Below are 24,160 nucleotides of genomic sequence, written 5' to 3' on the forward strand. Positions count from 1 at the left end.
TTTCACACTGATGACATCTGAAAAGCTTCGCTCCAGTGTAAATACTTATGTGAGTCTGAAGGTTTCCTTTTTGTGAGAAGCTTTTTCCACACTGAGGGCAGGTGAAATGTTTCTCTCCAGTGTGAACTCTACTGTGAATCTCAAGGTTTGCTTTATTTGTGCAAATCTTTCCACACTGAGGGCAGATGAAAGGCTTCTCTCCAGTATGAAGTCTAATGTGAGTGTTGAGGCTTCTTTTATGCAGGAAACTCTTTCCACACTGATGGCATATAAAACAATCCTCTTCTGTGTGAATCCTCATGTGGTGATTAAGGGTTTCTTCACATCTAAATCTCTTTCCACACCGACCACATATGCAAGGTTTATCTCCTGTGTGAATGTTCATGTGAGTCTTAAGACTTTCTTTTCGTAAGAAGTTCTTCCCACACAGTTTGCAGGTGTACGGTTTCTCTCCAGTGTGAATTCTCATGTGGGCATTCAGGTTTCCCTTAAGTTTAAAACTCTGTTCACACTGAGTGCATGTATAAGGCTTTTCTCCATTGTGAACTCTCATGTGGGCTTTAAGGTATTGTTTTTGAGTGAAACGCTTTCCACAACGTTGGCAGCTGAAAGGCTTCTATCCAGTGTGAACTCTCATGTGAACTTCAAAGTTTTGCTTATTAATTATATTCTTACCACACTGACAGCAGGTGAAATAACGGTTTTTTATGTCTGTTTGTCAGGGACAGATTATGACACAGTGATGTCCTGGGCACGGTTTGATTAAAGGCCCTCCTCAGTTGAAATTTGCATTCCTTTTTATTCTTAATACTCCCATACATACTTACTGTACTGGCAGAGCACAGTGGGGATAGAGGGGACGAACCTAGGGCAGGACTGAGCGGGTGGGGCGTGAACCTGAGACACGCAGTGACGGATTGATTGACAGCTGCTGTCAGAGTCACTAAAATGGAGAGTGACTGTAGTGACGCAAGTAGCTTAGCAACAGAGCGTTCATTTGAAGTAGAGGACTTTTCTCCCCCTCCTTCGCCTGAAGTGGAAGATGTCGAGGTGTCTGTGCCCTGAGCCTTATCAATTCGAGCCGCTGGCTCAAACTGTGGTCTTAACTCCCGCACCGCGTCGCTGTTCAGCGCGAGCTGTGTGGAGAAGCCCATTTCCACCTCCATTGCGTTGTAGAAGCAATCCCGTTTAAAATGTAGTTTGCACACTCTAGCTCTAGGGGGAACACGCGGCCTTCCAGGCCAAGTTCATGCAACCACTGGCGCCTAATTTTAAAGTCTGCTGGAAAACTATGCAGTCCAGTAGTACTGTTGCAACCAGGCGACAAGGAAGTCAACCGGAAGTTGAAGTCGGCCGCGTCCCGCCATCTTGTACCAGAACTTCACTTGCGTTAGCATCCCATTGACTCCCATTCATTTTGGCGTCACTTTGACAGGGAATAACTTTACATCTGAGTAAAAGACTCCATTTGTCTATTAATTATTTCTAAAGAAACACGAAAATGTATAAAAGGCTCCATTACCTTGTATCTAACTTACCCGTAGAAGCAGTTTTTGTAAAAAAATAGGCTAACGATTGCGTCATAACCAGCGACTCTCTGTCGCACAGTAGATAAATTACCGTATGGACAGGAGGAGAAGCTCGCAGGCAATCTTTTACTGTCTATCGGGGGAACGTGGAGGTATAAAAAGTCATGGGAGATAATTAATCAGAATACTTACTCCTGCTCACTCACGCCAAAGAACTCCCCGCTCAAGCTCGTCGTCTCTGCAAGATTAACGATGGCAGTTTGCACGCACAGCTACTAGAAGACTTACATCTGTTTTAGTTTGTTACATCAAGTTTAGTTTGAGTCTGCGCGTCAGAAACGGAAGTGCTAAAAAATTCTAAAAATGGGCTTCACTTGAGTCTCAATTGAGTTCCAATGGGGTCGCTGTGTCCATTTCTTTTACTCTCTATGGTTCCAACCAGCAGCACTACACCTACGTATCATCCTGACTACTGTACTAAATACAGATAAATCTACGCTAACTTGACACTATCCTAACTGATACAATACTATGCTACTAACTATGGTTCTAACAATACTAACATTACACTAACAACTATGCTAATTAACTACATAGGCTTCACAAAATAATCTAAATAACTATATAAATGCTATGCTAAATAGATAAGTCTATCCTGGTCGTTTTCAATACTCGCAATTCCAACTCCTGACTCACTACAGTGATTTTGACAGAACAAGGTGATAGCTCGTACCGATGGGCGTGGTGAGCTGGAAACAGCATACGTCATCTGCCACCGCAAACATCCAATAGGAAATATCAACTGCAGTAGCCACCGTTCAACCTGAAGAGTGCAGCACTCAGACGTTTTTACACCATATGTTGTAGAATTAAAACACTTTATACTCATGTCAAAAAAGTTACTCAAATCAATGAACAGCAATAATAAAGCCCCGTTCTTACAGATCATTAACTAAAAAAAGTTGGTTTAGGGTTTAATTACTCTTTAAGTCAAAGTATAAAGAGATGAAGAATGGACATAAAATTACTTATTACTTGTGATGAAGAGGATGGAGTCTTGAAGAAATGTCACCTGTTCAGATGAGTATGGGACACAATTAAATGGTCATGTAAACAGCCCAACCAAAAAATATATGACGTATATATACCAGAAAAAAAAGAACTCTCTCCACAAAAAAGTAGATTAGGTTCTCATTAATACTTGACATTTCATATGTATCTGCAAGTGTAATGGCAAAATAATTTTTTGTTACTCTGATCACAATTAAAAAACATTCCTACAGAGTGAAGTTGCTGGTGATTTTTTAAATTGCTCCTTTTCGTAAACATCTCGTCAAACTCAGAACATTGTAGTTTTTTGTCCAGAATGAGTTTGCGAATGACCTTTCAGGTCTCTGTTATTTGTTAACCTCTTTTCACACTGAAGACATTTATAAGGCCTCTCCCCAGTGTGAAGCCTCATGTGAGCCTCAAGATTTCCTTTAACCGCAAGATTTCTTTTTTCACACTGAAGGCAAGAGAAAGGCTTCTCTCCAGTGTGAAGCCTCAAGTGAATGTTAAGGTTACCTGTTAGTGTGAAACACTTTCCACACTGAAGGCATGTAAAAGGCTTCTCTCCACTGTGAACTCTAAAATGAGCCTCAAGATTTCCTTTATTTTTGCAGTTCTTTCCACACTCATGGCACATGAAAGGCTTTTCTCCAATGTGAATTTTTACATGATTCTTCAAATGCTTCTTATCTTTGAAACTACTTCCACTGATGACATATAAAACAGGTCTCTTTTGAGTGAATCCTTGTGTGTTCTATAAGGGCTCTGGTCAATTTAAAAGTCTTTCCACACTGGCCACAAACAAATTGCTTCTCTCTGGTGTGAGTTTCCTTGTGGTCATTAAGTTTTCCTTTATGTTTAAATCTCTTTCCACACTGATGGCATGTGAAAGGCGTCTCTCCAGTATAAATTCTCATGTGGACTTTTAGGCTTTCTTTTTGAGTGAAACATTTTCCACACTGATTGCAGGTGAATGGGCTTTCTCCAGTGTGAACTCTCATATGGACTTTCAGGTTTCCATTTAGACTGAAACATTTCCACACTGTTGGCAGGTGAAGGGGCATTCTCCAGTGTGAACTCTCATGTGGACTTCAAGGTTTTGTTTTTGAATGAAACTCCTTTCACAATGCTGGCAAGTATAAGGCTTCTCTCCAGTGTGAATTTCATGTGGACTATAAGGTTTCTAAGATGAGCATAACTCTTCCCACACTGTTGGAAGGTGAACTTATATCGAACTGTAGTCATTTGAGCTCTTTTTCCATTCTTTTCAGTTTGTGAGCAACTTAAAGATTTTTCTCCAATCATGAAATCATATTTTTTCTCATACTGATTTCTATCTTCCTTTTGATTCAGTTCTTGACTCTCTTCTTTCAGAACCACCAGGTCTATAGCCAAAAAAAATTGATGATTGATAACCTGAGTTTAATGGCACAAAACAACATACATCCAAACATTTACACTTAGGAGCAACAACAGGTATGCTAGATGCCTTATCATACGCAAATATGGAGTACCACAGGGCTCAGTATTAGGTCCTGTGCTTTTCTCCTTGAGGGGAAATATTATTAGACTTAACTGTTATGTCAATGATACTTATATTGAAACACTTCAAGTTGGCAGTGTTTTAATTCGAAATGAGGTATTAAATATTAATAACAAATTAATACAAATGCCACAACAAATGATAATCTAGACCTTGATGTTTGTATTGTGGTAAGGTTTTTATAGATATGAACTTAGGTGTTGTGTTGCAGAAGTCGGTCCTTTGATATTAACATTTACAACATTTGTAAAAACAATCTTCTTCCACCTTTAAAATATTGCAGGGTCAATAAATTAGCTCTACACAGATTAACGGTTTCCTATCAATTTTAAAATGATGCCAACTACACACAAAGCTTTGAATGGCCTAGCTCTGGAGTTCTATCAACCTGCAGAGTTCACTTTCAACCCTGATCAAACACACCTGTCTCTATATGAGCCATTCTACAGAATTGGTCCAAACTGCTGTCCAAAACTTAAAAACATTTAAAAATGTTTTAATTATTCAAATCTTATATGTTTACTAAGATCCTTCTATTATCTGTTTAAACCCATAATAATATGTAAAACATTACTAAGCTTAATTTATATATAGAATCATCATTTATTGGGTACTTTCATCTGGGAGGTGGCTGTCCGGAATCTAACCCCTAAATTTCAATTTATGAAAATAATATTTAAATATTTTTTTCATTGAAGTTTTTAAACGTTATCTTTTTGATTCTTTAAAAAAAAAAGTAAGTTAAAATTTGTATTTTATATATTCTTTGTAAATTATGAAAATGTAAAAAAAATAAAACATTTTCATGTCATAACCAAAGCAGTGTATGTTTAATGCATAAATAGCACTAGTGTGAAAGAGGTGAGGTGCTTTCAATGTGTAACTAGCCACAGCTTGACAGAGGATTTTCTCAAACCTTATAAACAGTAACTTAAACAACACTTGCACTCTTTTTGCCACTGTTGAAAGACTGACAATCTGGTTTTCGATCTGGTTTCCGATCGCATCACAGCATAGAGACAGCACTCATTAAGATAATAAATGATATTTTGTCATTAATCACTTTACCCTCATGTTGTTTCAAACCTGTAAAAGCTTAGTTTGTCTTCGGAACGCAATTTAAGACACATTTTCTGTAATTTACTAGATTGTGCACACGATTTAATAAATAGTTCCCTCGGTTTAAGTAAATCACGCACTCAATATAATAATTCCTCATAAAAATATGTTGCTGCTATGCTATGTCATGTTATGTTGTGAAGATACGCTTTAATAGGGTTTTATTTTATGGGAATGATTTATAAAGACATTCTCAAAAGCCTTGCATCTACATCACATACTAAGAAATGGAGGACTCTACCGGTGACGTTACGATGACTTAGGGTCTTGTATTGACTTCATTGTTGATCAGCCGCAAGGCTCCAAAAAAAGATCATGGATATCGTTTGATGTATACAAAGTGTTTGCAACAAGGAATTCGTATCAGAAAAGAAGTAAGAATCATTCTCTCTATACTTGGCCCTGTTTACTCCCAGGCTCGCCAGACTCGATGCTTGAGACGAAGACAGTTTATTGCACAAGGACACAACTTTATATGGCATAAAGACTCATATGATAAACTGAAGCCCTATGGAATATGCATTAATGGCAACATGGACGGATTTTCACGTAAAATTATGTGGCTAAAGTTATTGGTGGCTTCTTTGTTGAAACAGTTGAGCGCTTTGGAGGGTGTCCCAAGCTTGTGCGGACTGAGATTGGCCCGGAGAATGCGGTGGTGAGAGATATTCAGCAGTATTTGCAGAGAAACGGTGAGGACGAACGAGCAGCAGAACACAGTTAAATTACAGGGAGAAACACTGCAAACCAGCGAATTGAAAGCTGGTGGGGAGTGATGAGAAAGGAGGGAACAGAATACTTGATCAGACTTCCAGGACAACTCAAGGATGAAGGGTTTTTCACCGGTGATGTTTTGGAGAGAGCTCTATCACAATTCTTTTTCATGTCCTTAATCTGAGAAATACTATTGCACACTCTTCATATGTTTGCATGTATTTATTTCAGCACTGGACAGAGATCAGTCCCCTGGGACCCCAATTCACTTTGAAATCAGTGTATAAGATGTAGGCTATAGGCCAAAACTATTCTATTCGGGCAATTTAGGCATTGTATTTTGTTTCTTTTATAGGAATTAAATGGGATAAAAGATGCTTGGAACGCTCACCGCATAAGGCCGTCTAAAAACACCAATGTCCCACCAATATGGTATGTATTGTGGGGAGTGGAAGACCATGTTGTTCCACTGACTGAAGAATTAACTACTTGTTAAGAAAACGGCAAAATCTTAAGTACTGTGCCATGTGATGTGGATGTATTTGATTTTTGCACAATTATAATGAAGGAATTAGGCTTGCAGTTTCCCTCTACAGGAACACAAGCACTTGACCTAGATTTACATTTAAGTGATGTTGTGCCACAGATAAGAGGACAGGACAATTAAATTGCCAACACTCATACATTGACTGCATTTTTGCCTTAATTGCATGCATTTTAAGGCTGTTATTATTCAGTACTGTAAACTGTGTAAATAAATGTTACTATGAATTCGTATTTAAATTCATATTATTGTCGCTTATAAATTGTACATTGTTTTTTTTTTTTATTTGATTATCTGTAACTACACTACATTTGTGATAAATCAATGAATTTGTCTGTAGGGTCATATTTACAGTCAGAAACCGGATGATTGTCAAGAATTTAGATTTTGTATTCACCTTTCAAATTTCTTATTGTTTGTCATGGACAGTGTAAAGACACAGATAAGTAAATTTAAAATTAAATTTATGCATTTAGCTGACGCTTTTATCCAAAGCGACTCGCAGTGCATTCAGGCTATTTATTTTTACCTATCATGTGTTCCCGGGGAATCAAACCCCCCACCTTGTGCTTGATATCGCAGAGCTCTACCAATTGAGCTAAGATATTATGTCTTCATTTAATGCTAAAATTAGTCTGTGGCCTGAAGACCATCACCAAAACCATTTTGAAACATCGCACTTAAAACTCTCAAAGATCAGAACACACCAACAAAATTCAGTTTAATTCCTAAATCTCTGAAAAAAAGAAAAGCATATTTAGAATAATTTTAATGTTCACAAGCAACTAACATATCTGAACATAATTTCTGGGTGGAGTCAAACAACTCCAGAAAGTTCGCAACTTAACTTGAACTGATTTTGTAAAACAGCAACAATCCTGAAAACAGTTGTATTATCATCGCGCCAAATGTTGGGTCAATTCACTTGTGTACAAATTTCTGTTTAGCCCGCTCATGTTTCTTGATTTCTTCACATGGATGGTTTAATTGTGCTTGTGGACCTAAATTATATCCATAGCCCACACTGAGCTTGTGAGGATCTTAAATGATTAGAAACAAATCATTGTTTCAATAAATTCAATTGTAATAGGCTTCTCTATTATATCTGAACCAGTACAGAACTGAAGGAAAAGTTAAAGGGTGTTCAGATCAATTTCAGCAATGTATTTTTTACAGATAGCGTGCAACTGTTGTCTGGGGTGCTGTCATATCATCTGGGATGTGTAACAGCTCAATCACTGCTTTTGCAGTAGTTTTTTCTGTTGGGACTGCACAATGCAAACCATCTAGTGGTAGTATACTAGCTACATGCACCATAATGTGGGGAAGTCGTGGCCCAGTGGTTAGAGAGTTTGACTCCTAACCCTAGGGTTGTGGGTTTGAATCTCAGGCAGACAATACCATGACTGAGGTGTGTGTGTGTGTGCGTGCACTTTGGACGGGTTAAATTGGAATTCTGAGTATGGGTCACCATACCTGGCTGAATGTCACATCACTAATGGGACACCAGCACTCAGTCACATATATTGGGGCCGTTTTTGAATACATCTGGCCAATCAATGTCTACTTACGTCACATTAAGTGCAAGTTTATGCTGGTTAGACCCTGCTCCGGTGTAGGAGCTAATTTGGTTCTCTAAAAAGGTGGTACTAAAATTGTACGTAGTTCCACAATTAGTTCTGGAACTATAAAAAGGTTCCTGCAGTGCAAAAGGCCCTAATGATAATGAATGACTTCCATTCCACTTTGACGCTCTCGCCTGCAGCGGTGTGAACGCACTGTAACGTTTACTTCTGCTGTGAAGCTCTTTCCACACAGTTTTCAGGCTTTTCCACATTGTGAACTCTCATGTGGACTTTAAAGTTTCCTTTTTGATTGAAACTCTTTCCACACTGTTGGCAGCTGAAAGGCTTCTCTCCAGTGTGAATCCTCATGTGGACTTTAAGGTTTCCACTTTCAGAGAAACTCTTTCCACACTGTTGGCAGGTGTAAGGTCTCTCCCCACTGTGAATCCTAATGTGGGCATTAAGAGTCTGTTTATGTGCAAAAGTCCTTTCACACTGAGAGCAAGTGTAAGGCTGCTCTCCAGTATGAGTTCTCATGTGACTTTTAAGGCATCCTTTTCGAATGAAACTCTTTCCACACTGTTTGCAGGTGAAAGGCTTCTCTCCAGTGTGAGTCCTAATGTGCCTTTTAAGCATTACTCCTTGAATAAAACGTATCCCGCATTGAGGACACGTGTAAGGCTTCTCTCCAGTGTGAATTCTCGTGTGGTAATTAAGGTTTCCTTTTCGGTTGAAACTTTTCCCACATTGTTGGCAGGTGAAACTTTTAGTTTCTGTCTTTTGAGTTCCTTTTTGAGAGGAAGTCTTTCCAGTCTGTAAGCAGCTAATTGATTTTTCTCCATTTGTGAAATATTGGTCCTTCTCTTCAGTTTTATGTAGTACTCTTGTCTCCTCTTTCAACACCATCAGATCTATGACAAAAAAGACAATTACACAGTTTATTTCCTTTTAAACGTTAGTACTTTCAGAAGTAAAGGGCACAGAGATGTCCATCTGGAATTACAACTGTGCTTAAAAGTATCTGGTTTGATATAGTGAGCATTTTTGACAATTAATAAAATCTTACTCACAGAAAACAAGTGTAATGTTGATTACTCACCTTTAACAGTTTTTCTGTATGCAAAATTAAGATTTTTGTTGGATATTGTTGCATAATTATGTGACAGAAATTAATTATTTTTATGGTTTTAAATTTAGAAGTAGATTCTAAAGTGCAGTTCTAATCTTATTTTATATTTTTATGTGTTTAGGTGCATTTTAAGGTAGCATTGGTATTTGACTGGGCATGTGCTCACATTAAACAGCTTTAGTAAGAACATATATGATATTACAAAACATTATATATTTTTTTTTTCAAGAGATTTTAATAAGCATCAGTATTCATCTTTGAGAATGGAAACCAACCTGTTTGTTCCTCAGTATCTTCTTGTTTGACTCCGATTGCTTCTTCAATCCTCATGTCTTCTCTCTCCTCTTTGATAAACTCCATAACAGTATTTTACATGGATCTCAGGTGCTTCATCAGGTGTTTTCACACATTATCTTGCTTAAGATGCTAATAAAATCGGACAGAAATAAAACCGAAACTAAATTTCTTAATCAGCTCATTAGTTCAGTAGTCAACACATAGTGACGAATTGTCTTAAATTGCTTGATTAGCCACAAAACTTAACTGTAAATTAATAAAAAAAAAAAAACAAAAAAAAAACACATGCACTTCATATTTGATTGTGATTTATATTTGTATATATTTAGTGTTCATGTTTGTGTTGTTGTTGCCTTTACACTGTTCTGACCAACAGCGATTAGATTGAAGCGGTGATTCGAACGCTTCGATTCAGTGAATCATTTAGCGAAGCAATTGATTCAATTGACTCGGAGTTCCGAAAAGCTAAATTTCTCCCACCATTGCTTGCCTGTGAAAGAGTTTGCGTTTACGATAGACAGATTAATGATATTGGGAACGAAATATGACGCACCTTTTCTGTTGCTCATGTGAGGACAGGCTTTACTCATAAAAATAACGTTTTGTAATGTTATATAAAGCACTACAGTGTTAAATGAATAACTGTTAACTCACTTACTTCGTTGGTAAAAGCTGTTTTAATTAATTGTAACGATTTTAGCACTTTAGATCTTTTAAAACACCCACCTTGTCCCAACCTGATCACAACAGATGCAGGAGAGCGGCGCTGACTTATGACGTCACATCGTCACCCAAAATAAAAGTAAATTTCACACGCTGCTGTCTAAAATTACACAGGTGAAGAGACATTATGCACAGATTGAAAACACACATATAATAAAACATATATCAAAGGTATTCATATATTAAAATTTGGTGGAAAAACATTTTAAAATCCCCCCCTTCAAACTTATATATATAATTGATATAATTGTAATTACATATAATTTATATAATTGAGCAAAGTATTTATTGCATAAATTATAACTAAACTAATAATTTAAATAGTTTTTAAAACCCGTTTTACTTAAGATGCCTTCAATGGTGCTACCTAAGATAAGCAAAACCAATGCTAACAATTCGACATTGGTAAAAAAAAAAAGAAAAAAAGAGAGAAAAAAAGGTTTAGCATAGGAAACATCAGGTGTAGCTAAATATATGAGGAACTGTGTGATAAAGCAAAGAAAGAAATAAGATGTTAGTGTATATAGCAGTATTAATAAAACAGCAGCCTATATTTCGAAGCCATATAGTTTCTACTAACAATCCTGCTTGAAATAATATGATGGAGAAATAAAAACAAAATGGAAATACAATAATTAAATATTCAAAATGGGCAAAAAAAGTGAACAAACTAAATTAATTAGCCAAAAACGATTCTGGAGACGTTTGTGTTTATGTACTTAAGAATTATAAGACACCATTAATGATCAATAAAGACAATATCTGACAAACAAAACAAAATGCCAGATAAACAATGTATAAAATGTTTGAATGTAAAAACTGTGTCATTTTAGTTATTCAGCATAAAAATGGGTGGTGTTGGTGCAGTGGATAAGACACATGCCTTTGGTGTGAGAAACCTGGGTTTGAATCCACTGTGGGACACCAATGTGTCCCTGAGCAAGACACTTAACCCCTAGTTGCTCTGGAGGTGTGTGACCTCTGACATACACACACACACACACACACACATATATATATATATATATATATATATATATATATATATATATATATATATATATATATATATATATATATATAACAGTTGTAAGTTGTTTGGATAAAAGCGTCAGATAAATGTAAAGTTTTCACCCCCCAGCTCTTAATGCATCTTGTTTCCTTCTGGAGCATCAGTGAATGTTTGAATCTTTTTAAATAGTTGTGTTTGAGTCCCTCAAATGTCCTCAGTCTGAAAAGATGTATCTCAAAATCATACAGTCACTGCTGGAAAGGGTTCAAATACTGTATGCAAAGATGCTGGAAAACTGAAGAATCTGCAGGACCTTCAATATTTTTCTGAAGAACGCTGCTCAGTTTAACTGTTCAGAACAAACAAGGGACTCATGCACAACCATCACAAAACAGAAAGACAGTCGAGGATCATCAGGTAACAGAACACAGTATTAAGAACCAAGGGTTCCCAAACTTTTGAGTGGGGTTATTTTAATAATTTCAGCATTTTTTTGTCTTGTGGACTAAATGTTAATATCTTTTATGCACAATATCTTACTCAGGACAGTACTAAATAAAATATAACATGCATTTAGTATGATCTCTCTTATTTTTTGAAAATTACTCATATTTTCACAGATTCTGCAAGGGGTGCCCAAACTTTCGAGCCCCACTGTATGTATAATATACATAATACACAGCTTTATGTATGTACAAAGACTGATTCCATTCTTCCACCTGTCTGTCCTACTGTCTTCACGAAATAAACATTTGGTTCTCTCTCAAATTCTTTCAACTTTTTTTTGTCTGAAACTCTCCGCTCCTCTTCATTAAGTCTCCTCCATATACCACTGGCTCATTTAACCACCTGCCCCATAGAGCCTTTAGTAGTGCTGCTCCTCGCCATTTGAAATTCTTTCCCAGCTTACATCTGTAATTCAGACCCATTATCCAAATTCAAAACTAATCTCAAAACTATGAACACGATCTTTTTTGTCCTCCTAAATGTGGCAACTAGAGGACATATCTGGCTCACACATTTTTTTAGAAATTCATTTTCCAGTAACTCTGTTAGTTCTTTCCGATGTCTGATCTTGGATGCCTGAAATAGCTGCTGCCTAGAGCCATTGCAAATATACAGTACAGACCAAAAGTTTGGACACACCTTCTCATTCAAAGACTTTTCTTTATTTTTATGACTATGAAAATTGTAGAGTCACACTGAAGGCATCAAGGGCTATTTGAGCAAGAAGGAGAGTGATGGGGTGCTGCGCCAGATGACCTGGCCTCCACAGTCACCGGACCTGAACCCAATCGAGATGGTTTAGGGGTGAGCTGGACCGCAGACAGAAGGCAAAAGGGCCAACAAGTGCTAAGCATCTCTCGGGGAACTCCTTCAAGACTGTTGGAAGACCATTTCAGGTGACTACCTCTTGAACAGGGTCCCCGCGGGTCCTTAAAAAGTCTTGAAATGTCTTAAATACAATTTTCGATTTTTAAGGTCTGAAAATGTCTTGAATCCTGGAATTTTCCATATGAATGTCTTAAATTTCATGTGGGATCTTAAATTTCATGTCTGACTCGTCATTTTTATTTATTTTTTCGACCGCACTTTGACCAGCGCAACATTTGGGGGCAGCACTTCGTCGGTGCAACCTGCATCATTCCATAGGTGACATACGAGTAAGTGATTAATGAACGCGTTGCGTTGATGGTTCGCCACCACGGCATTTTGCGAAATCGCAAGCATGGGCAAAGACGATAAAGCTGTGGACAAGACCACGATTGTCAGGTCTCCCTATCTTGGTTCTCAGTTTTTGAGCCCCTCAACGGCAGAAGACTTGCTGTAGCACTTTAAGGTAAGACTCTAAAAGTAACATTTAAAATTATTTGAATATGTTAACATGCTTCATGTGTTTTTGTTATTTCCTAATGAATATTTGGGACAATATATAGATGCGTCACAATTGTTGGATTGATTTAAATTTTTTCAGAATACTTTGCAAATTGATTCTGAGCTTAGTTTTTGCAGATGGCGCTCTAGGCTAGTTTTTAACCGAACACTCAAATGCTCACGATGAAGAGCGCTCGCGCGTTCTGCAGAGTCTGAGAATGTAATTGATATATTGCTTTTATGACGCGAGATTAATGTAAACGCCCCACTGCAAACACCCTTGTACTTCGCTTCAACGTTTTCAAACTTTATTAATTGTTATTTTATAGTAGGTTCAAGTGGTGTGTGTAAGGCATCTAAACGCAGTGGCATCTGTTGTTAAAAACTAAACTAAGAATCGTTTTCGAGAGAGAATCGCGATGCATTCAGAAAAATTGGAATCGATCCAGAATAATTTCTCGATTCAAAATGCATCGATATATTGTCCCAGCCAATCAGTTAAAAAAATGTTGTGGGTGGGTGACATCTAGGCATAGGACTTTTGCATTATGGACGGAAGGCAGTGCTGTACATAACTTTACTGTATAAAGCATTCAATATGCATTATGCTTCTTGCATATTTTTTATGTGAAAAGTAAAATTGAATTGAATTAAATGATGTAGCCCAGTTCATAATTAGACTCCAAATATCTGTTTTGTGCTTCTCAATTTTAGGTTAACAACGTTGACACTGAACCCTATCACATAGGCCCAATTTGTGAGCATTCACTATTATGGCTAAACTTGTTTCTCAAACATATTTTTTCTTTCAAATCAAGGACCACTTAGTCAATAAAAAAAACAAAAACAATCTTGACATATTTGGCTTAATGATCATCCCTAATGCATGTAAAAATGCAGGCCATTTTAGTCTTCTGAAACCATGGCTAACTTCACCTGCTAATAATGTGCATGATTAGAAAACAAGTCATGAGAAGCGAATTGGAAATGTTCAACGGCGTCACAGTCCATGTCAGTCATTTTTGGTTGATGACTTTTGCTCACAGACCTCTTTGGTAATCTGGCATACCTCCAGTGGTCCCCAGACCACAGTTTGAGAATCACTACTTTAGACAAACCATCTAATCTGAGTGAACATGAATGAAAATGTTATCATTCTTGAGGTGGACTTTGTTTTGATTTTATTTTTTTATAATTTCAGGAGGGCACCAAGGAACTTAATTTAAGGAACATGCTTTCTGTGTCAATGGATGGACCCACAGTAAATTGGAAAGTCATGGATCTCCTACAACTGGAACATGCAATAAATTTCTGATCCTGATCTTTCCTACAATTGTCTGACATTCATTAGGTCTATGCATAGATTATTGAATGTGCTTGCATTTATCTGTGTCTGAAATGACATAGAAAACACGAATCAGACCCTGAACAACATTTTCTTGGGGGAGAACCCCCAAACCCAACTCAAGACTATTAGGCAGCAACATTTACCCATAATTTAGATCAAGTATGATGAATACATGGGCTTTTGTAATGTCCTGGGGCTGTCTTCCATGTCTTTTTCAAACTGCTATGAGGGGCCAGAATTTAGAAATTACCTGAAGTACCTTAAAGGCTGATAGTTTATACATAGTCAACCATGTCAGGGTTGTAAGGTCAATCAGCACTTGGTATAAAAGTTTTCGCGCCCCTTTGACCTGTCTTGAGCGTGGCTGTGGTGAGTTGTGCCACACTAATGCTTCACCACATCAATCTGTGTTGTCGGACTGAACATTTTCCTGTTTTTTTTGTTTGTTTAGATAAAGTCTTAAATTTTCCTTTTAGAGGACTTAAAAAGGTCTTAAAAGTTATTAAATTTGCTGTTAAAAAATGTGTAGATACCCTGTTGAAGCTCATCAAGAGAATGCCAAGAGTGTGCAAAGCAGTAATCAAAGCAAAAGGTGGCTACTTTGAAGAACCTGCAATATGACATATTTTCAGTTGTTTCACACTTTTTTGTTATGTATATAATTCCACATGTGTTAATTCATAGTTTTGATGCCTTCAGTGTGAATCTACACTTTTCATAGTCATGAAAATAAAGGAAACTCTTTGAATGAGAAGGTGTGTCCAAACTTTTGGTCTGTACTGTACATGTGGAGTGAACAGACTTTCCTTGAACAGGACTAGTTTAAACTACGCTTCAAAGTCAAATGAATCAACAAACACTAGAAAGCGTTTCGAATGTATAAGGAGCCGTCAGCTCTGCTCTTTATAGCTCTCATGAATGTTACAAAGCGATCAATCTGCACAGTGCAAATAGCCAAAATCTGGATATTTTAGGCAATATTAAAATCCTGTCTGGGACGTGTCCCGTATGAATGGCGCATATGGCCACCCTAGCTAAAGAGTAGTGCTCATTGCCTGTTGTCAACACGTGCACATATTTGCATCACTTTGATCGTTCCCTCTCAATCTCACCTTCTCACACGCAGCCCCACGATTGGTCGATTATGTACAATACCTGCATGTTATTGGTCAAACTGCTCTGGATGTTCTAGGCATTATTAAAATCCTAAAATGTCTGCTGTTTTAACTGAAAGAAACTTGCTTGACTGATCTTAAAATGTAGTTTCCATCACCCTTCTTTTATGCGAATGTTGAAATTATCGCATCATAATCGAGTGGTAGAAAGCTGAATTTAGAATAAAATGCCTTAATGCCTTATGCCTTCATTCACAAAAACGTTTTAACGTTCGTTTGTGGTGATTTTTGACTTGGGTGAAAAAGTGTTAATGCGAGATGGAAATGCATTAAAAAGTTAAGTCACCTTTATTTATATAGCGCTTTAAACAAACAAGATTGTGTCAAAGCAACTGAACAACATTAATTAGGAAAACAGTGCAACAGTAATGCAAAATAAAGGCAGCTCTTCATCAAGTTCAATGATGTCGTATGTCTCTGCGCTATGGGATGGTAAATCCTGACTAACCAGCGGACCAATCTCATTCCACAGCATCTAAAATGCTGTTGTAGTCATTCGTAAAAGCCCGAGCAAAGTCTGTCATCCAAGTATTTTTATCAGGAAATTATGATTTTGTTCTCTTTGACCTATTTGGATGGAAACGGTGCTTGTTTGCAAATGTTTTGTGCTATAATCCAATTTTGCGCATAATTTAAATTCACAACTTTGGATGGAAACCCGCCTAGAGCATTGTTTTGTCTCAAGATGCACACAATTAATGTTCTTTTTTTAAGGGCATATTTATTAAAGACACTTAAATATCGTAATGGTGCCCAAACTTCACTAGATGACAACTGCTCAAAACATTTATAGACACAGATGCCAGAACCTCAGAGTCATATCCCTGTCCATACAAAGATAGCAAAACCATTCAAACACCATGCCACCAGTTATGAGAAAAATAACTTGTGTAGGAACCAAAGCTACTAAATGTAGTGGAGAAAAAAAAAATACAAACTTTGCCTCGTGTAATGAAGTACAAGTATAAAATATCTTTAAATATATTAAAATTACTCAAATTTACAGTAGCGAATAAATATACACATGATGACTTGCAAATGCTCATTCAATATTGTAAATGCAGAAACATTCAGAAAAGTGCAAACATACTTTGTATTTAGCATTTGGGAATTTTAAATTCTTAGAAAGTAAATCTGATTATGTATTTAATGACATATTATATACTGTTTGCGGTGAACATGATTTAACAAGGTATACTTGTATATACAAGTGCTCTAAACAATTAGTGTCATAGAGGTAGAGTATTGCTAAACATAATATTGCACAGAGTTTTTATTGCACAGTGGGGAAAATGGGCCATATGAACTATTCATTGCCTGGGGTAAATAGCTTTTCTTATGGCTGTTAAAGTGTTCAATGTTCTGAACCGCCATCCAGACAACATAAGTTCAAAGATGTTGTGAGGAATTCCTAGCGCTTTTCTAAGCTCTCTTTACTTCAGTCCGAATGTATACAGTTCCGGGCAGCACCAGTACTTCCCCCAGCAGCCCAAAGTGGCCTTTCTGAAGTCTGATTTGACAGCTGAGCGAATCCAGACTGTTATAGAAGGGCAGAAGCCAGACTCGATGACAGCTGTGTAGAACTGCATCAGCAGGTTGAAATTCCTGGTGAAGGAAGTATAACCTCTGCTGGGCAACTGAGTCAAATGTGATTGCTCCACTTCAAGTTCAGAGAGTGGTGTTCAGAATAGCTTTTCAAACACTGTCTAGTGTTTTATTTTCCTGTCATAGCTTATGCAGTTGTTACTAATATTTCATAAATACACATTCTGCAACTATTTTAGTGCCACAATTAAAGCTTTTAAACATAAGATGGCAACTAACTTCTTTAGCTTATATCCTTTTTTTACATTTGTATTTTAATTAAATTGTGGAATTTTCAAAAAAAGAATAATAATAATAATTGTGGTGATTCTGACGTATTAAACTGATTTGAATATATACAAGTTAAACCTTTAAACATTTACAATATTTTTCTGGTGCCATTTTAAACCTCTGAGCCATTTAAAACATTTTTCACACAAAGAACATAAAGCAGTCCTTCTTTAAAACCAGGTGAAAAAAGTGCACTTCCATAATGTACTTAAGGTGCTATGTTTACACAAAAATTTGTTCATTATATACACTAAAAACTAATCTTAAATACTTAAGATAAATGTACTCAACTGTGGTATTTTGAGAAACTATTAATATGAACTAAAACGTGCTTTTAACATACTATCGTTCTATAAAAAAAATTTTGTTACCACATGTAGTACACTTGAACCCAACTATCATTCACAAGTGCACTTTAAGTACATTATGGAAGTGCACTTTTTTCACTTGGGGAGTGAATGTGCAGGTGAGTTTTGAAACTGTTTTGTAAAATTGAGGAATACTACAATTTCTTTCAAGAATGACTTTGCAAATGTCGTTTCAGGTCTGTGTGATATGTGAAACACTTTCCACACTGAAGACATGTGATGGGCTTCTCTCCAGTGTGAAGCCTCGTGTGAATGTTAAGATTTCCTTTATTTGTGAAACTCTTTCCACACTGAGGGCATGTGTAAGGCCTCTCTCCAGTGTGAACTCTTAAATGAATCTCAAGGATTGCTTTGTTTGTGCAAGTTTTTCCACAGTGATGGCACATGAAAGGCTTCTCTCCAATGTGAGCTGTTACATGATTTCTAAGGTGGTTCCTGTCAGGTAAACTCTTTCCACACTGATGACATATACAACTGTTCTCTCTTGAGTGAATCCTCATGTGGCAGTTAAGGTTTTCTTTACATCTGAAGCTCTTTCCACACTGACCACATATGAACGGCTTCTCTCCAGTGTGAATTCGCATGTGAGTTTTAAGACTTTCTTTTCGTGAGAAGCTCTTCTCACACAGTCCACAGGTGTAAGGACTCTCTCCAGTGTGACCTCTCATGTGGGTATTAAGGTTTCCTTTATGTGTAAAACTCTGTCCACACTGAGTGCAAGTATAAGGTTTATCACCAGTGTGAACCCTCATGTGGACTTTAAGGTTTTGTTTTTGAGTGAAACTCTTTCCACACTGTTGGCAGGTGAAAGGCTTTTCTCCATTGTGAATTCTCATGTGGACTTCAAGGTTTTGTTTTTGACTGAAAGTCTTTCCACAATGACAGCATGTGAAATAACTGGTAGATTCAGTCATTTGAGCTCTTTTTTGTGGGGAAGTCTTTTCATTTTGTGTGGATTTTTCTCCAGTTATAAAATCCTGATCTCTATCATACTGATTCTCTTCCATTTTATTCAGTTCTTGGCTTTCCTTTTTCAAAGCCATTGGGTCTGAATTGAAAAAAAAAAGACAATAAAATACAAGTTAACACCAGATAATGACACAAAGCAACAGACATCAAAATAATAATCAAAACCACATGCATTCATGCAAGATCCTATACACATCCAGCAATCTCAGAACCTCTTCTCAATGTTAACTCTTCACTTTCTTAAAGACAAAAAAAAAAAAAAAAAAAAAAACCTGGCAGCTATCAAACCCCTTATCACTGGACCCTGAAAAATTGTTTTATTATAGACAAATCCCATATCTACCAGATATGTCTAAAATAATAGGAAAAAGTTAATACTCTCAACTATGTTCAGTTTTGTAGTTTAGTTTTCATTTAGAAATTAAGCCCCATTGTAGCAGAAATACTGTGCTTAAAAATAATTATCTTAAGTTTGCACAATTAATCAAATTTCTAATCGTGATTGCAGTTACAGATGCCTCAATTATGTAACTGTTCAAAGTCTCAATTACAAAAACTAAATAAATAATCTAATTTGCATTATTCTGCATGCTTAAGTCGTGTGCGTGTTTTTTTATTTCTAGAGGTTATCTTATGCCGCGTTTACACCAAAATAACCGGAACATTTGTACCAGGAACTATTTTCCCCCCAGACCTGTTGCTTTCTGCATTTCCACCATGGTCTAAAGTACCGGGAAGATTAGGCAAATAGACTGGTGACGTAGGTTTGCGCGCGTTTCTCAATACTGTAGTACGCGTTCTTGGACGTGCATCCTCGGTAGTTCAGACTTTGCTCATTCGACTCAGGAATGTGATGTCCACGACAATGCAAATCCGGTAATTCTGCAAACAACAGCGTACTTGATAACTTCGGTCAGCGCGCCTTGACTACTGCAGTTTTCCTCACTGTATATTTACAATAAAACAAAATATGATATCAAGTACCACTGCCTTCTTTCGTTTTCATTTAAACATAATAACAGCTGTAGAAATGTACTTAGTTCAGGGATACGTGTATATATATACAGCAATTACAATGAAACAAAATATTATATAAATTGGACTTTTTTATTTTTATTTTAACATATAGATAAATTGAATACAGACCAAAGATACAGGCCTGTTAGATTTACCCAAATCAAATTATATTTTATGTTTAACCACTAAAAAGACATCAGAGCCAGCGACACATATCAGAAGGACTAGCCGAGGTGAGGCTGCTCTCGGCGGATACATGAGGACTGAGCTACCGCTGATCGCGTGAAGCTCACCGTCTCCGAGATCGGCGAAACACATTTTTAAATAGGCGCTGTCTTTATGAATAAACCACAGATTTGAGTTTTAAACAACTACATTCTCACCTGAAAAACTTTTAAAATTACATTTCATGATACAATAACAGTAATATTTTGAAAATGATCCGAATAAATGGTGGTTGAAATCACTGCTGTGTGAACTCAACCAATCAGGATGTTTAGCGCTCAAGTCCCGCCCCCGAAAGTTCCTGAACTTTAAAAAAGTACTACCTCGCCAGCAGAGACTTTCTGAGGGACATTTTTTTTTACCTGGAACTTTATTTAGTTCCTGGTTCTTCCAGTGGAAACACACAGAGTACTGGCCTAAAGTTACTAGTTCCTGGGTAAAGTTCCTGCAGTGGAAACGCGGCTTTGAGGTTTTTTTCAACACTGTTAAAATACTTAATGTAAAATACCTATACCTAAAACGACACTACTTTGTTTAACCTTCCAAAAGAGGATATAACTAGAAATCAGTGGTTAATTTGTATCTACAGCACTGTTCCAGAACAGTTCAACCCAAATATTTGAGTGTGTAGAGCACATTTTATGAAAGACTGTTTCCTGATCCTGGGAAAGAAGTATAAAATTCTGGCTGTTCTGACTCACAGTCTAAGTACATTTACATACAGTAAACGAGATCTGCGACGGGAGAGAGGGTGAAGAGATCAGCGGTGGTAAGTGGGTTAAGTGAGAGACAAGTAACACCTGCTTCTCATTTCAGTGATGGGCGTGGGGAAGCAGTATTTAAGCCAGCCGCTATCCAGAAACGAGAGAGAGACCTGAGGACTCGTGGGAGGAAGCAGCAGTCGGAACGAGAGAAGCCAAGAGTATCAATGTCAATGTTGATTATTGATGCGCATGTGGCGCGAGTTTGTTTTCTTTTCCTTTTTGATTTTGAGTAAATAAAGTTCCCACGAGTCTCAGTACGCCGACCCTGGTCTCCTTCCTTCTCTGCCATACGAACATTGTTACACTGGTGCCGAAACCCGGGATGGAAGGAGAACGACGCCACCATGCAAACCCTATCAGGAATCAGGATCATCGGCAATGCCGTTTGCGGAGCTCATTACACCGCTCGCGGGCCTTTATCAGAAACAACATCAAGCCCTGCTGGAGCTGCGAGCAGACCACGAACATTGGTTTCAGGCAATGATGCAGGTCCTGCGGGAGGACCGTGAGCTGTTCCGGAGCTTGCTGGACCGGGAGGTTTGGACGAGGTCAGCCTCCCCCAGTTCCAGCCCTGCTGCCCACATGCCTCTGGCGAAGATGGGGCCAACGGATGATCCGGAAGCGTTCCTTGATCTATTTGAGAGGACAGCCGAGGCGTGTGGGTGGCCAAAGGACAGAGGCCGGTCAGGATAATTCCTCTGCTGTCCGGGGAGGCCCAGAAGGCTGCTCAGGAACTGCCCGTCCAGAACCTCCTGGTATATGCAGACTTAAAAAGAGCAGTGCTCCAAAGGGTCGGCCTCAGCCCCGAGCAGCACCGTCAACGCTTCCGGTCGCTAGAACTGACTGAAGCGGGCCGGCCCTTTGTCTTAGTCCAGCAGCTCCGAGACTCGTGCCGCAAATGGCTGTTGGCCGGTGGAAGTGACGCCGAGACCATTATCAACATCGTGGTGCTAGAGCAGTTCATCTCACGACTCCCAAAGAGGACTGCTCAGTGGGTCCAGTGCCACCGGCCGGCGTCGCTGGATCTGGCCATCCAACTGGCGGAGGATCAGCTGGCGGCATGTTCCGGGGTTGGCGAACCCCTTCCATCTGTCTCTCTCTCTCTTCCCCCCCTCTCTCTCTCCCCTCTTTCTCCAAAGCCTGTCCCTCTACCCAGGTCTCAGTTCGCGGGGCCACCGAGGGCTGCACCCCGCTGGAGAACAGGGGCGGAGTCGGCAGCTATGTCACGGGGTCCTACTAGAGGAATGGGGCCGCCGCACGGGGATGGACTGGTTGAGTTACCTGCTGTTTCCCCATGTCAATCACCTGACCCTCTTCAAACCACTAGGGTGGTGGGAAGGCCTGGGCCGGCCTGCTGACGTTGCGGGGATCCGGGCCATTTCGTGGACCGTTGCCCGGTCATGGAGGTGGGGACGTTGGTCCGGATCCCAGACGACCCGCAGGCTGTCCCCGATCAAGCCGGGTTGTATCAAATACCTGTGAGTATTAAGGGGGGTACCTATCAGGCTTTGGTGGATTCAGGTTGCAACTAGACCTCCATCCATCATAGCCTGATACAATCCGGGGCATTGGATAGGGGCTGCATGGTTAAGGTGAGGTGTGTGCACGGGGATATAGTGGAATACCCTGTAAAAACCATAGTCATCAAATTTAGGGGACAAAAGCATTATGTGGAGGTGGCCGTTAGTCCGCGCCTCCGGTATCCACTAATCTTGGGGACCAATTGGCCAGCTTTTGAACAATTATTGGGGTGCTTAACAGTGGATGCCTCTGGGAAGAAGAGAGGCCCGGAGGGAGGGGCAAGCGCTCAGGTGGGAGAATCTGTACCAGGACCCAGTGGGGAAGCTTCAGGGGAACCGAGCGATTTGGCAAGGTTAAACCTTTCCAGTCGCGATGACTTTCCTCTGGAGCAGTCCCAGGATGAGACCCTTAAACATGCATTTGAGCAGGTCCGTTCCATCGATGGGCAGGTCCTCCATCCTGACCGTCCACTCTCTTATCCGTATTTTGCCGTTATTAAAGACCGGTTGTATCAAGTGACCCAAGACGTTCAGACAAAGGAAGATACAACCCAATTATTAGTACCTAAGAGCTGTCGGGAAATGCTTTTCCAGATGGCACATTGTAATCCAATGGCAGGGCATTTAGGTATGACAACCACGCTAAATCGTCTAATGACCCGATTTTTTTGGCCGGGCATTCACGAGAACGTCCGCAGATGGTGCACCTCGTGTCGGGAATGTCAGTTGGTGAACCCACCGGCCACTCCAAAAGCACCGTTGCGCCCTATACCTCTAGTGCAGGTCCCCTTCGAACGAATCGGTATGGACCTCATCGGGCCATTAGAACGATCCGCACGAGGACATCGTTTTGTGTTAGTCATAGTGGATTACGCAACACGATATCCCGAAGCAGTGGGGCTCCGCAACATTTCGTTTAATATCCCACGTGGGAATCCCAAAAGAGATTCTCACGGACCAGGGCACCGCGTTTACGTCACGCATGTTACGCGAATTATACAAATTGTTGGGCATTAAAGCGGTATGGACCAGCGTCTATCACCCACAAACGGACGGACTGGTCGAACGATTTAATCGCACTTTGAAAACAATGATTCGTAAATTCGTACAAGACGCTAAAAATTGGGATAGATGGCTAGAGCCCCTCTTATTCGCTGTGCGCGAGGTCCCCCAAGGGGTTTTCCCCCTTCGAGCTTCTTTACGGACGCCAGCCCCGTGGGGTGTTGGACGTCCTGAAAGAAACTTTGGAGGACGGACGTTCGGATAGCATAAACGAAATTCAATATATCATGGACCTGAGACCAAAACTCCATACACTGGGGCGGGAGAATTTGCTCCAGGCCCAGGGCAGACAAAGCCAGCTGTATAACAGGGGAACTAAGCTCTGAGAATTTGCACCGGGAGATAAAGTGCTCGTATTACTGCCGACATCCAGCTCCAAATTATTATCCAAGTGGCAAGGACCCTTTGAGGTCACGCAGTGAATAGGCGATCTCAATTATGAAGTAGTACGAACAGACAGAGGCGACTCCAGGCAAATTTACCACCTCAACCTCCTTAAAAAATGGAGCGAAGAGGAGTCAGTGTTGCTAGCGACGGCGGTGAGCGGAGAGGAGGATCTCGGGCAAGAGGCGGTCAATAAAGAAAAATCCCTCACCCTGGCCCCGGGAGGGGATCACCTCTCGCCCTCGCAGCTCACTGACATTGGGCAGTTACAGTCCGAATTTGCAGACGTGTTTTCGCCTCTACCTGGTCATACTAATCTGATTCAGCACCATATTGAGACAGAGCCGGGCGTG

At 39.3% G+C, this 24,160-nt stretch overlaps 2 protein-coding genes and 1 long non-coding RNA gene across 6 annotated transcripts in view; 1 reads left to right on the plus strand and 2 right to left on the minus strand.

Moving 5' to 3' along the window:
* Nucleotides 1-7,195: 7,195 nt before the first annotated feature.
* Nucleotides 7,196-10,248, minus strand: LOC127956060 (gastrula zinc finger protein XlCGF49.1). The gene is made up of 2 exons (XM_052553827.1): nt 9,469-10,248; nt 7,196-8,975 (listed from the first exon to the last, which is right to left on the minus strand). Exons 1-2 carry the CDS (start codon nt 9,551-9,553, stop codon nt 8,287-8,289), a joined length of 774 nt encoding a protein of 257 aa, XP_052409787.1. The 5' UTR covers nt 9,554-10,248; the 3' UTR covers nt 7,196-8,286.
* A 2,550-nt stretch (nt 10,249-12,798) lies between these two features.
* LOC127956098 (uncharacterized) lies at nt 12,799-14,421 on the plus strand. The gene is made up of 2 exons (XR_008153459.1): nt 12,799-13,065; nt 14,302-14,421. It is a non-coding gene; the product is annotated as an uncharacterized LOC127956098 (long non-coding RNA).
* Nucleotides 14,422-16,324: 1,903 nt separating this feature from the next.
* The window catches only part of LOC127955932 (gastrula zinc finger protein XlCGF7.1), a 43,946-nt gene continuing 36,110 nt past the window's right edge, over nt 16,325-24,160 (minus strand). For all 4 annotated transcript variants that reach the window (XM_052553598.1, XM_052553595.1, XM_052553596.1 and 1 more), the window contains one exon: nt 16,325-18,914. In XM_052553598.1, coding sequence (XP_052409558.1) covers nt 18,013-18,914 — 902 coding nt within the window. In that variant the 3' untranslated portion in view covers nt 16,325-18,012. The remainder of the gene's footprint in view (nt 18,915-24,160) is intronic.

The sequence above is a fragment of the Carassius gibelio genome, chromosome B4, assembly GCF_023724105.1.
Source record: "Carassius gibelio isolate Cgi1373 ecotype wild population from Czech Republic chromosome B4, carGib1.2-hapl.c, whole genome shotgun sequence".
NCBI classification, from domain to species: domain Eukaryota; kingdom Metazoa; phylum Chordata; class Actinopteri; order Cypriniformes; family Cyprinidae; genus Carassius; species Carassius gibelio.